The sequence below is a fragment of the Microtus oregoni genome, unplaced genomic scaffold, assembly GCF_018167655.1.
Source record: "Microtus oregoni isolate MIOR12 unplaced genomic scaffold, Mior012 000031F_ref0000149, whole genome shotgun sequence".
Taxonomy (NCBI): Eukaryota; Metazoa; Chordata; class Mammalia; order Rodentia; family Cricetidae; genus Microtus; species Microtus oregoni.
The window spans coordinates 22058173-22073933 of NW_024543090.1; the positions used below are offsets into that span (position 1 = coordinate 22058173).

Here is a 15761-nt window from a genome sequence, read left to right on the forward strand (position 1 = left end):
TCCTGGAGTAGAGGCTCATGTCTTGCTCTGTGTATCCTTGGCCTTGCTCAGAAGATTACACAATGTCTGTTGCTGTTATGCTTGCTCACCTTTTTGTTCTTTAAATAACTGGGCAGAAAAACCAATTTTTTATTATGGGAAAACTTTAAACGTGGACAAAGTTGCGAGACTTATTCAGCACCTATTTCCAGCAATTATAAAGATGTGCTACATTCATTCCTAGTCCTACCATCCTATCTTCCAAAGTATTTAAAGTAACATCATGTAATTTTAACACCATTTCTTTAAGTATGTACCTCTAAAAATATATTCTGTCATACCTACCAAATCATATATATCAAGATCAAGGTTGATAGCGTGATAGAATCTAAACCCGGGTCACACTCCATTTTCTCAAGATGCTTCAAATGTGAATTGGATTTTCAAATCAAGATCTAATTGGATTTATATACTGCCACCTACTGTTAAGTTTTTGAAGTTCCTATAGTCATTCTTTCCTGTTTCTTATTAGTGTGCAGAATGGGTGAGTTCTGTAGATAGTACCACCTCTTAGATCTATCCGCTTGAGTCTTTATAGGATTACAATTGTTTCTGCTTTCCTCACATGGACAAGTGCTTGAAATAGAATTCATTTCAACTTTTTCCTAAGATAAAGCCATTGAGGGCGGGGGTTGAGTGACAGTATGCATCTGAGAATTCTGAATGCCAGGGTTCTGTTGTCAACAGTCTGCTTTTATATGTATTGAGCAGAGGACTGTAGGACACGGTGAGTGGCATTGGCCTGCTTTCCATCCTCTTTCAGAGCTATATTCCTTCTGTTGATAGTACGTAGGGGACATTACTTTTCTAAGATGGCTTTCCTTATTTCCACAGTGCTTTCATGAACTGGGATCCTTCTACCATGTCACCACCTGTTCCTGACCCAATTCACCAAATACCAGAAAAAACCCTATCAGCAGATTGCGTTCCCCAGGCTACTGCTTACCCTCCAAGAACAGGTTGCCGGGGCAGGAACAGCCTCCATCCACCAGGCTGGAGGCGCTATCCTGCCAGGGGAGCCTCAACCAGGAAGGGAGTCTCTACCCAAGGCACCTGTCTCACTGTGAGCCATGAGTCTGTCAGTAGCCAGGAAATTGAGTTATTGAGTAAGCAGTCCTGTCAGATGTCTTCCCAGGGCCTAGCAACTAAAAAGCTAAAGTCAAGAAATGGTTCAAGGACCCACACCCCTGCTGCACAGACCAGAAGGGCTAAGGGACTAGAAGCTGCTGGCAACACACAAACTGGATGGCAAAAAGAGGGGAGCTGTGGAGCCTACAAGGCCCCCAAGGAAACCACTGCCCACTCTACTTATCTCAGTGGAGCCGAGCAACCAGCTGGGCATGGGAAAGTAATTACGACTTTTCAGACAGAATCCAAACCAACACCTCCAAGCAAGGCATCAAAAAAACATCAAAGGGTGCTGGCAGCTAGGGCCAGAGATATTGCCAAAAAGTTCTCTCGTTCACCTCATGATAGTTCTTTAAAAAGACAACCTAACACAGGGGATCCAGACGCGCCGGCCTTCTGCACAGATTCCAGACCTATAAAAAGGGATTGTGTAAGAGAGAAGGACAATGATTTATCTGACAATGATAGCAGTTACTCAGTGGATTCTCTCTCTTATGTCTATGCCAAAGTCCCAAAGGAGCGGCTGAAGCCAGAGGACCTTCAGGGAACATGGCATCTTCCAGCTCGAGAGAACTCTGAAAGTGACATTAGTCAAATATCTGAGGATTCACTTGTTGAGAAAGGGTACCACAGCCCCTCAGAAGACTCAGGGGATGAACATTCCACCATGAACCATGGGCATTCAAGGGCCAGAATTTCAGTCTCTGTGAGACACCTCCTGAAGCCCTCAGACAGTACCTTATGTGGTCAAGCACAAAGGAGCTTTTCCCTGGACAGCCTGACTGAAGCTGAAGAACTGGGAGAAGATAGGCAAGAGGAACCTTTCCTTGGTTCTTCTGATGAGATGCCTACAGAGACTTTTTGGCACCTGCACAAGGCCGCCCTACCTGCAGTAGACCAGGAGGCAACATGCATGCCTAGCCCTATCAAGCACAGAACAGGAGTCAGGCCTAATGCCTTCCTGACAAAGAGCAATTCATTTTACCTTGATCCTGAGTTCCAGCCCCACTGTGAGCAGCCTGAGTCAGAAATGGAGGCAAGCTATTCTGAACAAGCCAACTCTCTCCAAGGCATGCAGCTTACAAGAGAGAGCCCCCTGGTATCTGTGGATTCCTGGTTCTCTTGTGACTCTAAGGTCAATCCCAGCAGCCCCTCAGCGACTGTGCATTCTTTATGTCCAAGTCCTGATGTACATGAAATTCAGCCCTGTGAAGAGATGCCTAGGCACAGGCTAAATATCGAAGAAGTAAAGCCACCAGGTACAGTCCTGTCACCTAGCTACAAACTGTCCCAAGGCAGTACTAAGCCACCCTGTAGTTCAGGTTTGTACATAACCTCTGCTTCTGATATAACCAAGCCCTCAGTTTGTGGAAGTCAAAAGTTCCTTCAGCCAGGAGCTGATGGTGTCTTCCGGGACAAAGAAATTCCTGACATGACCTACCATGGCATCTCTGAAGAGTCACACAATTCTGACACGTCAAGTGTGCTGGCTCCCTCTGCCACTTCACTGGCTCATGAAGGTAGTATTCATGAGAAGGACTGGGCTTCCCTTCAGCAGAAGTATCTCCTTGAACTCTCTAATTCTGTTTTGGAAGCTGTGGGAGAGCCCAGGCCAGCTTTCTCCTGCCTGGAGGAAGAGTCTAGCTCCCTAGCTGAAGCTTCTGATAAAGTAGATACTCAGTTGCCAGTTGACCCTGGTGTATCTAAAAATTTAGATTTCAGCTACTTTCCAGTCCACATATCAAAAATCAGACACTTAAGAGCAGAGAAAGAGCATGACAGTTTGAGTGGCAACTTAGAAAGTGCTTCTGATCTCTTGAGTACCATCGAGAAAGGGAGTTACAATGGGGCAAACTCGGCAGACCTAGAATCACTGACTTCTGGATCTATAAATGCACAGACCTGTATAGCAGGAAATAAGACACCAAATTATATGACAGAAGCATGGGAAGTCAAACAGACCAGCTTGGGAGGGTGCCTTCAGGGTAGCAGGAACCCTGGGCTGATAACTTCCTCTGGGCAGTATTTCTTCCAGAAGAAGGCTTTTCACAATCGTGATATCTTACCTACCAAAGCAGACCACTGGCCCCAAGATGGGACTCTTCTCGAAAAAAGCACTGTTGTTCAGCCAAGACTAAGTCACAACAGTTGTCAGCAGCCACTGCTGGAGGAGAAGGCAGATTCTCAGCAGCATGCCAAGGAAGCAGATGGAACACATACAGATGCTTCTTGTACTTTCCCGTCAGGTCCAGAGCTCTTCCTGCACTCTGCTCCCTGGAGTCCTTTCCCATCTTCTCTACAGCCACCTTCCTTGGAAACATTTTATGTAACCAAAAGCAGGGATGCCCTGACAGAAACTGCCTTAGAGATTCCAGCCTGCAGGGAAGCCTGGGTGCCATCCCCACCCCCCAGGGAAGCCTGGGGCTTTGGTCATAGCTATCAGGTCCTCCAGAAAGCTAACTGGAGGAATAACTTACCCAAGTTGTCACAAGGCCAGAATTCTAAGACTGACGCGTCTCAGCAGTTGACAAGGAGGCCAACTCTTCTGAAGACAGAAGTCACTGAAGAACTGGAGCAATGCTCTAGAAATACGAGAAAGGAAGGAAACCACGATTCTGCTTACTGTTTTTTTGCTCAGAACAGACATCATCTCCCTTCTACCAGCCTCAAAGTTTGTGAATGTGGAAATCAACTTGGAATTTTAAATAAAAAGTACAGCTTCTCAGTCCACGAGGAAGGAGGAGGGGCCTCTGCCTGGCATCACTGCAGTGTCGCCTTTGACGGGTCTGAGTCAAAGACTTTGCTCTTCATCTGTGATTCCAAGGCAAGTGGGGAAGAACAGAGCCCACTCCCACCACAGATCCAGGCCTGTGCTGTTCACAGCCAGTCTTCATCTGGAGCCAGGTCTGACTTCATTGGTAAGATCACCAATTTAGACCTGGAGAAGGTCCTACCTGAGGAAACTGCTCTTCCTTTGACGTCCAGATCGCTGCACAGTCGAGTAAGCAGCCCGGAGATCATGACAGGAGGTGGGAGCCCACCTCACAGGTGGGAAGGGAGGAATGAAACAGTGCTTCCCAGGGAGGTGATTTCCAAAGACATCCAAGAAGAGTTTAGTCTTCCAGGAACCCAGTACACCTGTGAAAGGTGCCATCTAGCCATGTGCTCTCAGGAAAGAAAAGCTAGAGAATGCAAGGTTCATGGGCAATCCCAAGAAATAAAGTCCAAAGAAGAACCTTTGGGAGAGAGACAGAATAAGAGAGTTAACAGTGCCGACGAAATGGCTAGGCTGATCAGGAGTGTAATGCAGCTGGAAACTGACATCTTAGAAATTGAATCCAAGCAGAAGCAGCAGCTTCATGTTTCTCAAATGCCAAGTACAGAGTTTATGCTCCAGGACCGCCAGGACCAGGAGAGGGCTGACCGTGGTCTGATGCCAGGAAGTTCTGGAAAACATCCATTCTTTGAGAGTCAGCCATCTTTTCCAATACAGATTGAGGATGGTATCTTTGGAGACAGTGAAGCTAGGGAAATGGAGGGTAACAATGCTATCAGTAATGCCCAGGTTCAGAAAAGCATAGGAAGCCCCTTTAGGTCAAGGGGACATGCACAAAAGGGGAAGTCTGAGAGTGAACACTCACACCCACCACCTGGAGTAGATGGGCATGCAAGGGACATGTGTGATTCTTTGGAGAAGGACATAGCTCTCAGAGAGCCTAGCAACATTTCAAAGAGAATGAACGTGTTAGCCAGTGCTCTGCCATTGCAGCCCATTGTAGAGAGCTCTCCTGAGAAGGATGACGAGCTGTTAAAAGCATCATCAGACTTCCAAGACAGGGCTTGGACCTTGGAAAGTTTCAAGGAAACAGAAACTATGGGAAGTGTTCAGGAAAGCCAAACTGTTGAACTCCCAAGTGATTCAGAGTTGAAGGATGCAAAAGCTCACAGGAGAGTTGAAGAACTGGCCATGGAAAAAGGGGGGAAGCTGCAAGAGACTTTGGTCTCACTGACCCAAAAACTTCCAGCTCCAAGCCAGGATTGTAAGGGTACATTTTTCATCCAGGAAACTGTCTCCCCGCTCCATAATCAGACAGGCTTCTCTGCAACTCTTCCTGATAGAGAACTGAGTGGTACCCAACCCTTGGATTTTCCAAGCTTACCAAGAAGCTGTTTGCATGCCTCTGATACTAGAGGCATCTCTTCAGTTGAGTACGTGTTAGAGCCTACAATGTTGAAAATTAATAGAAGTTCCTTGGCAACTGGAGTAGGGCATCAGGATTACAGTGGAGGAGCCAGAAGCAGTAGCCCACAGGGAAGTGGTATTGTGGATGCTTCAGCTGCACACACTGCCTGGTGTGAATCTGTGACGCCCACAGTCATGAGAGCTAATGATCAGTCACTTATACCAGAGAGCATTCTACTAGAGACAGAGGACTGGATAACAGGAAGCACTAGCTCCCAAGAAGACCAGAGAGGGGACTTCAGAGTCACTTCAACAGGCTTGACTATCCAGGAAGATTTGGGTTCTGAATCTGAGGCAACTGTACAAAAAGAAATAAACAGTTCCTTGGACAGCGTCTCAAGGCAGGCTGAAAAGAGGGTCAGTTTCCTCCTACAGGAAGATAGTGACCAGGGTGAGGAGGAAAGGCAGACAGAAGAGAAGTCCGATCAGCAGTCTGCTAGCTCAACATCCTTGTCTCTACCGAGGGTGCTGGATCCAGAGCCTCCGCTGCTACCTGACTCCTCTATACATGCATCCATATGTCTGGCTATCTTGGCAGAGATCAGACAGGCAAAAGCACAGAGGAAGCAGCTTAATGACTTTGTGACTAAGGAGACAGTCCTTCCTTATGAGACTTCACAAGAAGGGTGTTTTTCTGAGGCTGCTGGTAGGCCTCTGGAGCAAATGGTTAAGTTAGGGTGGGGAAGCACCAGGAATGGAAATGAAGCCCTAGGACTGCATATGGCATCTCCAGCTGCTGTGTCTGCAGACCTCTTGGATGCTGAGAAGGAAGTGCAAGCCGTGCCTCCCAGTGCAGGGAACTTTCAGCATCTGCCCAGCCCTGAAACTGACAGAGGACCAGGGCATCATTTGCTGGCTTCCTCTCACGTAATCCCAGGTATAGAAAAAAGACATTGTACTAGAGAGTCAAGACAGTTTTGTGGAGCAAGTGGATGGTCTGAGTCTTCTGAAGTCATAGAGACAAAGAAAGAAACATCCAGAACACTGTCCTTTGTTGATCCTTCGGCCTCAGACAGGCTTCTTTCTATATCAGCTGTAGAGCAGGATGGGAGGGTGGGATCAGAGAAAGTGTCTGTCTTACCTTTTCAAACTTCTTGTGATGATCCTGGCAGGATTCTGCATGGGCAAAGTCAGTTAGCTTCATGGAAAACTGCAGAGGGCATATCCTTTGGTAGTCAGGACAGCATCCCAGAGTATCGGGAACCTAGACGTCTAGATTGTACATGTGGAGGAGGCTCAGTTAAAATCTTAGTGACCACACAGGAAGGAAAAGCAGTCCATTATGAATGTCAGTCTGTGATCTGTCATGTTGATAATTCTGCAGGCCTTTTAGGGCCCAAGAAAGACCATGTCCAGTGCTCAGATGCTTCTACTGGCTTAGAAGAAATTAAGGCAAGTCCAACACCATGTGCTGTTCAACCAGGGGCTCCTAAAAAGGCTGAAGCAGAAGCTCACATGTATCATCCTGTCCAGTGGAGAAATGTTGACTCTGACCTGGCAGAAGCCCATGGAGCTGACAACAAGAATCCAAGGTCAACTCCACTTGTAGGTCAGATCCCTACCCTGCATCTTAGTGGAGTTAGAAAAGAGACGCCATGTCTGTGCCCAAAAGAGTGCCTTGTCTTAGAGAGGAGAACTAGAGGCAGCAGGCCACTTGACTCATCTTATGAGGAGGAAGAGAACAGAATGATTTCTCAACTAAATGGTTCTCAACCTACTGCTGTTCATGCCTGCTGCTCCCATGCCTCCACTCTGCCGTGTTATAGAGACGGTGTCCTTAGGAAAGGAACTCCTCAGGCTGCTCCACATCCTGTCCACTCACCTTCCATAGTTCCATATAGGGACTGTGAAGTGGACAGAACAGTAGAGAGATTTCCCAAGCATGAGCATGTTAATGTAGAACCTGGGTCTGTAGACAACAGCGTCCCCAACCCATCCACTGCAGCTGCTGTCTCCTCTCCAGCTCAACGCCGCTATTCCCTATCCACCTCAGAAGTGAAGGCAAATGGCCTCACCCATGTAGCTGCTGGTGGAAGGTCAGTTGAAGGTTCTGAGGAAAACATTTCAGGGAAGACCAGCATTGCCCCTAAGGATGTTTATACAACCAATCCTGCAGGAACACACTCTGAGCCACTGAGGACTTGGAAGGATAACTCTGTAGGGGAGAATGCACAGGTCTCTCAATCCAAGCCAGAACCTCCTGTAGTGACTCAGGGACCACATACCCTGAATTTAAATGAAGGATCTGTTGATGGTACACTGGTAATAGCAGCTCAGTATGGACATTTAGAAAATACTACCAGACACTGCTCAGGAAAGACACAACCTTCCACTGAGGTCAGGGGTCACAGCTGCATGGGTCCTCAAGCCAATTTTATACATAGGTTAAAACACACCTGCCATCCTCAAATTGAGACTTCGTGGGAGGAAGAAGAGCAACAAAGAGAGCAAGCTTCAGGAGGTGGCAAAGACCATGCCCAGGTCAGAAATCTAACATCTTCAAATGAAGGTGGCTTTGATGGCTGTCATACTAGAGATAGTGAAAGAGAGGAGATAGTTGTAACCAAGTCTCCTGTGTCCCAGACTTTGTTTTCAGACCTTGCAGGCTCAGCTTCTCTGCCCTTGGGGCAAACTGAAACATCACAGCCTGCTGCCCCGACTCCTGGTCAACTCTACTCAGGAAGGGAACAGCTGGCTCTCCGCCCCAAGCACGCACTCCCTGTGATTGCAGTCTTCTCTGGCACTAAGCATTCCAGGTACTCCCCTAGACCTCAGTTCTCTGTGATCAGCTCATCTCGATCTCTTCAAGAATTAAATTTGAGTGTGGAGTCTCCTTCCCTGACAGATGAGGATGCACAGGGGCCAAAGAGATTGTGGAGCCCCCTTCTCAGGGGCCATTCCTTAGAAAATCCATTGCCAACATCTCCAAAGATTCAGGGTTGCAATCAGAAAGCTTCTTGTAACTTGAACAATAGCCCCACTGAACATGAGCCCCTGAAACCTGTCATTCCTCCTTATCCAACATCATCTACTGTGTCATGTATGCCAACCCCTGATTTCATGACTAACTGGATGCCTGGTACTTTGGAACAGGCCCATCAAGGAAAGACAGATAAACTGAGTGTCCAGGGTATGCCAGAGAACTGGCACTCTCAGGTGGACAAAGAAGTACTGCACTTTGGTTCTAGTGACATAAATTCCTATGTCCTGCCCTGGTGTCCACAGGGACCTGTGCGTATTGGCTGGAAGCAGTATGTGTTTGGAAGTGCAGTTGATGACTCTTGTAGCCAGAAACCCCAATGCCTAATACCATCAAATATGGCTCAGTGTTCCAGCATGGATAGTGCCCTGGACGACAAGAGATCCCCATTTCATTCCCATGTAAGGACTGACGCCAAAACTGGGGATCAGTCAAATATGCACAACAATATTGAGAATGATCAAAGTTCAAAGGAAGACTGGGAAATAGGGAGTTCCTCATTTGCCATGGAGAAGCCCCATCTCTTGACTAGATCTGAAGGAGTTGCCTCAGCTTGGGATCCTGACACGAGACCTCCATTCGAGGGCTCTTCTGAGAGGAGAGGCTGTCTGAAGAGTGAGTGGCCTCTGGCTGGAGGGAGTGCCACAGCTGCAGTAGATAAGATCATACTGCTTTGCCCATCTGAGACAGGCTGTGCTGTGGGGCAGGCCAGGATGAATACCTTTGAGCAAGGAACACAGACCCTAGGCAGCAGGCTCCACTGGAGTTGCACCGATATCTCTGCTCAGTCTGATGCCAGGACAATGTCAGACTCTGAACTGGCCTCCTGGAACAGCATGCACAACCTTTCTCTCCACCTCTCACAGCTTCTGCACAGCACTTCCGAGCTGCTTGGGAGTCTCTCTCAGCCAAATGTAGTCCCAAAGGAGCAGAACATCAAGAGTGACTCCCCAGATGAGGCCCCACAGGCCCTCATGATGGACGGTTCTACTCAGACCACTGTTGATGAGGGTATCCAGACAGACCTGGCCTTACCTCTTCTGCCCTTCCAGGCCCAAGATGTCAAGCCTCAGGAAGTCAGTGTGATCCTTGAAGTGATGGACTCAGGTATCACCACCGTGGTTCAAGAAAAGGGAGATGTCCCAGAAGTGTTTGAGAAGAAAGGGGCCGAGGAAACAGAATCCCCAGATCCCCATGAAGGAAGTACCCACTATAAGCTACAGAGCCCTCCTGTGCCCTCATCACACTTGAAGTTTCAGAAAGCCCATCTTGGGCAGAACCTTCCTTTTGTGAGCCCCCCAGCTTCTACTGATGTTTCCTCACCTGCCAGCCTGCAGCCAGAGGAATCTTCCATGGTGGTCAACAGTTCCAGCATCTCCCATCACTCAGGGCTCTTAGTTGGTACTTCAGAGTTCACCCAGGAGCCTAGTACCCAGAAGAACATGGGCCCCTCGAGTGCCATGCTGGTGGACAGGGCTTCCTCTCCAATCCTTACATTTAGTGCCAGCACCCAGGAGTTGAGCAACCCCTTAGCCTGTGTGACTCTATCAGCTCCCTCAGCTCATCCTCTTGAAGACTTCCAGGAGATTAACATCAGCCCTGACCTTGCTGTTGGTAACTCAAGACCTTCAGTGGATAATTCTCAAGCCACTAATGAGTCTGGCGTCTCTCAGAGAGTTAGGTCTCCGGATGGAGAAGGCAAGAGCCCCTTAGAAAAGTGTCCTGAGAAATTAGTTCTTGATTCTAGCCCCCCATGCTGCCCACAGCAGAACTCTAGTCTCCAAGTTAGTGTCTTAGGGCAGGCCCTTCAGCAGCTTCAGCCCACGAGCAGCACTGGAGACCCAAGCAGACTGCCATCTCCTCCTCCAAGACACAGGAGCCTGAAATTAGATGACAGCTTTGTGCCTGAGAGGGTGGCTTCCATGGAGCATGGTCCACAGGACAGCAGGAGGCCAAGTCAGTGGCAGGGCAGGATAGCAAATGGGGATGAGAGCTCAGTGTCTATAGTAGAGCCACAGCCCAGCCTGGATCTATCTTCTTCATGGAGAGGTCTTCAGCCCCTGAGCCCTTGTCCCATCTCTGATGCTACAGGGCTTCAAAGGCCTACTGTAGAGTCACTTCAGGCCTGCCAACCTGTGGGGCTGCTCTGCCCTGGTTCACATGTGTGTGTGGCCTCTGATCTCCAGCATCACAGCCTGAGGGACCTCCCAGTTCATAACAAGTTTGATAACTGGTATAGAGTTCAGGATAAGTCTTGTGGAGGGCTGCATGTCAGTGAGAATCTAGGGGTCAGGTGTGATTCCAGTTCTGCAGACCAAACACAAAGGCCCCTGCAACCTCCTGACGACTACAGCCAGGATCCTGAGTGGCTCCGATTGGAGCATATCCCTTTGCAAGTTGGGGTCCAGAAACCCTCACTCAGTGTGGAACTCACAGAAGCAAAGCTGCACCGTGGCTTTGGGGAGACAGATGCCCTGCTGAAGGTGCTGCAGAGTGAGACAGGGGAGGTGCTTACTCCTCAAAAACCTGCTGTGTCCTCTTGGGAGAAGCCCTACACCAGGTAAGGGTCCTGGACCTGGAGGGTGAGGGTGGGCAAGGTAAGGCAGGGCCTTAGGAAACTTAACAGTAAGATGTTAGCTCTGCCCTTGCTCCCCTCAGGGATCTTCAGGGTGAAGGCCATGTAGTACTAGCTTCAGTGAATCAATCACATTTTGTCTCAGGCAGAAAAAGACCATAGAGACCCTCAGGAGAGAGAGGGCTGAGCGACTTCATAACTTTCGTCGAACACGAAGCCTCAGTCCCCAGAAACAACTCGGCTTCCTGCCCAACAAGGATCTCCCCACCTGGGAATTTGACTTGCCCAGCAGACGCCGAGAATACCTGCAACAGCTGAGGAAGGATGTCGTAGAGACCACTAGGTAAGGATGAATCTAGAGCCCACTTCCTGCAGGCTCTGTGGGAAAAGGGACTAGAATTTGAACATCTCAGAGGCTTTTCCAGGTTTCTGGATAAACTGAGGTAGATGTGGAAGTCTAGGGCAAATGGAAATAGGATGTATAAGAGGGAATGGGGTATAGCTGTGCAGAAGATGAACAGAGAGAAATCATGAGAATGCATTAGAAAAAAGGGACTCATGTGTTATGCAAGTCTGTGTGCCTAGGTCTTAGAATGGCTCGTTCCTCTCTTTCTAGATACCTCCTAAGTACGTAAAATGATGACTTTGCAGACAGCAGGAGGTTTGCTGAGCCTGCTAGGGTGGGCAGGACCATACTTTATGCACCCATCATGTTAGAAGATGACTTTCCCCCTCTGTATACTTCCCCAGGATCCCAGAACCAGCGTCAAGATCAGCCAACCTACCCTCTGACATTGAGCTGATGCTTCGAGACTATCATCAAGCCCGCGAGGAGGCCAAAGTGGAGATTGCCCAGGCTCGAGATCGGCTCAGGGAGCGGACCGAACAAGAAAAGCAGAGAATCCGCCAGCAGATCATCTCCCAGCTGTTGAAGGTGAGGAATGAAGTGATCTTCTGCCTTAAGAGAGGCCTGAAACCTGGGCCAGATCTTAGACTCTGGCAGCTCTGATGGAGATCCACTTGGAGGGTGGGCTTCCAGCCCAAAGCTGGGCTCCTATTCCCTTTACACGCTCATCAGACCGTATTTGACACAGGCCAGAATGTGGGAGGAAGAGGCTTCCGTGTGGAGTCAGGGATGTGGGGCAGCAGGAGAGTGGTGGCTTCTGGGAAGTAGGCAGGAGGTTCTAGGAAGAGTGGTGGTTAGCTGTGGAGGTGAGAGGGAAGTTCAGAGGAGAGAGTATGGTAGCGAGGGTGTATCATCAGAAGCTAGTTTTATCTGTCTTCTTCCCAGGAAGAGGAAAAACTACAAACTCTAGCCAACTCTAGCTCCCTGTGCACCAGCTCCAGTGGAAGCCTGTCTTCTGGCATCACATCTGGTTACAACAGCAGCCCAGCCTTCTCAGGCCACCCCCAGTCCCTAGAGGTCAAGGTGAGTGGACAGACATCAGGAAGTTTCTGAGATGTAAGTGTGTGTAGGATCTGTGTCTTCTGCAGGTCTCCACTGAGCCCTTCCCATATGCCTTCCTCTCCTTTAATCTTGCATTTCTGTGTGTTTGCTTTATTTATAGTTATGCGTATGTATTTGTTTCTGTGTATACATGTGAGTACTGGTGCTCACAGCAGCCAAAGGCATCAGATCCCCCTGGAGCTGGAGCTACAGGTAGTTGTGAGCTGTAATGTGGGTGCTGGAAATGGAACCTGTGTGGTATACAGCAAGGCATGGTTGTGCAGGCTTTTGATCTTAGCACTCAGGAGGTAGAGGCAGGTGGATCTCTGCAAGTTTAAGGCCAAACGGATCTATATTGTAAGATCCAGGACAGACAGAACTATATACTTCTTGTTTTGAGACCCTGTCTGTCTCAAAACAAGAACAAAAACCAAAAAGTCAGCAAACAAACAAAACAATACATGTTCAGTTTTATTTACTTTTGTTGTTGTTCTTTCTTTTTAAAAAGATTTTTATTATTGGGATGGAGAAATGGCTCAGTGGTTAAGAGCTCTGGCTGCTCTTTGAGAAGTCCTGAGTTCAATTCCTACCAACCACATGGAAGCTCACAACCATCTGTAAAGAGATCTGGTGCCCTCTTCTGACATGTAGGCAGAACACTGTATACATAATAAATAAATAAATCTTTAAAAATATATTTATTTATTTATTTAATTTTTTTTTTGGATTTTTTGAGACAGGGTTTCTCTGTAGCTTTTGGTTCCTGTCCTGGAACTAGCTCTTGTAGACCAGGCTGGCCTCGAACTCACAGAGATCCGCCTGCCTCTGCCTCCCAAGTGCTGGGATTAAAGGCGTGCGCCACCACCGCCCGGCTAAAAATATATTTATTTTGAGACAGGGGCTCACTATGAAGCACTAGCTGTCCTGGAACTTATTATGTAGACTGGGTTGGCTTTGAATTCACAGAGGTCCACCTGTCTCTACTTTTGCCTCCTGAGTGCTGGGATTAAAGGCATCTACCATGATGCCCAGCAAGATTTATTTTTATTTTGTGTGTGGGTTTTGCCTGCAGGTATGCCTGTGTACCATGTGAGGGCACGATGCCCATGGAGATCAGAGGAGGGCATCAGATCCCCCGGGACTAGAATTACAGACAGTTGTAAGCCACTGTGTAGATACTGGGAACCAAACCTAGGTCTCTGGAAGAACAGCCAGTGTTCTTAATACTGAGTCATCTCTCCAGCCCCGACTTAAGCTTTTATTTTATCCTAAATAGTAGACACTATTTTAGGATAAGGTAGTAAGTAAAATGGTGTTTATTTATTTATTATGTATTTATTTATTTATTATGTATACAATACTCTGTATACAATGTATACAATACTCTGTCTGTGTGTATGCTTGCAGGCCAGAAGAAGGTACCAGACCTCATTACACATGGTTGTGAGCCACCATGTGGTTGCGAGGAATTGAACTCAGGACCTTTGAAAGAGCAGGCAATAGCTCTTAACCTCTGAGCCATCTCTCCAGCCCAGAGATAGATATGTTAAGCTGCTTGTTTTATGTTCATTGTTATTACACTGAGCTAACTGAAGGAATGCCAAGCCAGCATAACAGGTGGTTTGTCTAGATCTATAGAGTCAGTGAAGACATCCTGAAGAGACTGTTTGCACTGAGACTAGAGTGGTAATGAGATTAGGAAGAGCTGAGTGGCGCTGTTTTTGGGAGAGGGGTACCCTCGGAAGAGAGGCCTCAGAGTGTGAAGAGCTAAGCAGAGCCCTTGTGGATGGAATATAGAGTAAGATGGCTGAATGGCAAAAGAGTGTACTGAGAATTCTGTCCCCTTTCTAGTCTGATGATGTTACTCCACAGAAAAGATTTTTTTAAAGCTGCTGCAGTGACATGCATACACCTGCCTGAATGCATGCACACACAGGCATATATATATATTAGAACATTGGATTGCAAGGGAGAGAGACGAGCAGCCCAGGGAAGACCTATTGATGACCATGGCAGAATTGAGAAAGATGGCGAGAGCTTGGATTTAGCATTTCCAGTGAAGATCACCAGATAAGGGTGCAAGAAGAGCAGTTGCTTGGTGACTGGTAGGATGTAGGAGAAAGAGACAGAGTTGAAAACACTATGCACTCATTTATTTATTGCTATTGTGAGTGCTATATGTGTTTGTGGACAGATGCCACAGTGTGTGTGTGTCAGTAAAGAATATCTTTATGGAGTTGGTTCTCTCCTTCCATCTTTGTTTGTTGTTTTGGTTTTGTTTGTTTTTTTTTTTCAAGACAGGGTTTCTCTGTAGCTTTGGAACCTGTCCTGGCACTTGCTCTGTAGACCAGGCTGGCCTTGAACTCACAGAGATCCGCCAGCCTCTGCCTCCCGAGTGCTGGGATTAAAGGCCTACCTTCTCCTTCCATCTTTATGTAGATCTTGGGGATTGAACTCACGTTGCCAGGCTTATATGGCAAGTACCTTTACCTGCTCAGCTCTGAACTCCTGTTTGACCTGAGGTGGTGGCCATAACAACAATGAAGGATGCTAGAGAAGGACCAGGTTTTGTGGGGAAGGTTGCAAGCTTGATATTTACTTACTGGGTTAAAGGCGCTTCTGAAGAATTCAGCTTAGAATGAAGAAGAAGCTAGTAGTTACAACCAAGAAAGCAGCTGGAAACATGAAGTGCTCCAAATAAGGTCTGGCTGGAGATAAATATTTAAAGTTCACATTATAAATTAAAATGCACATAGTAAAAAATAACATCTAAACAGTGCATATGCCATGTGACATGAAGGTACATTTTCCCTACCCAAAAGTATTCATCTTAGTCACATGGATAGTGTGTATATCCATATGAATATGCACATGGATTGTTAAAAGAGGCATAGCTTTTCTGTCCTGACATCCCAGTCCCAAGTAAACACACACACAGAGCTTATATTAATTATAAAATGCTCAGCAAGTAGCTCAGGCTTATTACTAACTTTTAAGCTCTTACTTTTAAATTAACCAATTTCTATTAATCTTTGTATTACCACATGGCTCATGGCTTTACCTGTCCTCTAGCATCTTGCTTCTTGGGCAGCTCACTGGTGTCTCCCCCAACTCTACCCTTCTTCATTCCAGTCCTCAGTTTGGCTTTCCTGCCTGACTTAATCCTGGCTTGCTATAGGCCAAACAGCTTTATAATTAGCCAATGGGAGTAAAACATATTCACGGCATACAGAAGGATTTTCCCACAGCAGGGCATCGTGTGTACACCCATATGAATATGCACATGGATAGTGTGTACAACTCTTCCATGAGAGGTCCCCCAAAAAACCACTAGTCATGATGCAATCAG

At 47.4% G+C, this 15761-nt stretch overlaps 1 protein-coding gene across 1 annotated transcript in view; it reads left to right on the top strand.

Moving 5' to 3' along the window:
• Stard9 (StAR related lipid transfer domain containing 9) overlaps nt 1-15761 on the top strand; it is an 85530-nt gene that overhangs the window by 60901 nt on the left and 8868 nt on the right. The window contains exons 23-26 of the mRNA XM_041678789.1: nt 874-10950; nt 11111-11308; nt 11716-11899; nt 12257-12394. Of these exons, the coding sequence (XP_041534723.1) occupies nt 874-10950; nt 11111-11308; nt 11716-11899; nt 12257-12394 (10597 nt within the window). The remainder of the gene's footprint in view (nt 1-873; nt 10951-11110; nt 11309-11715; nt 11900-12256; nt 12395-15761) is intronic.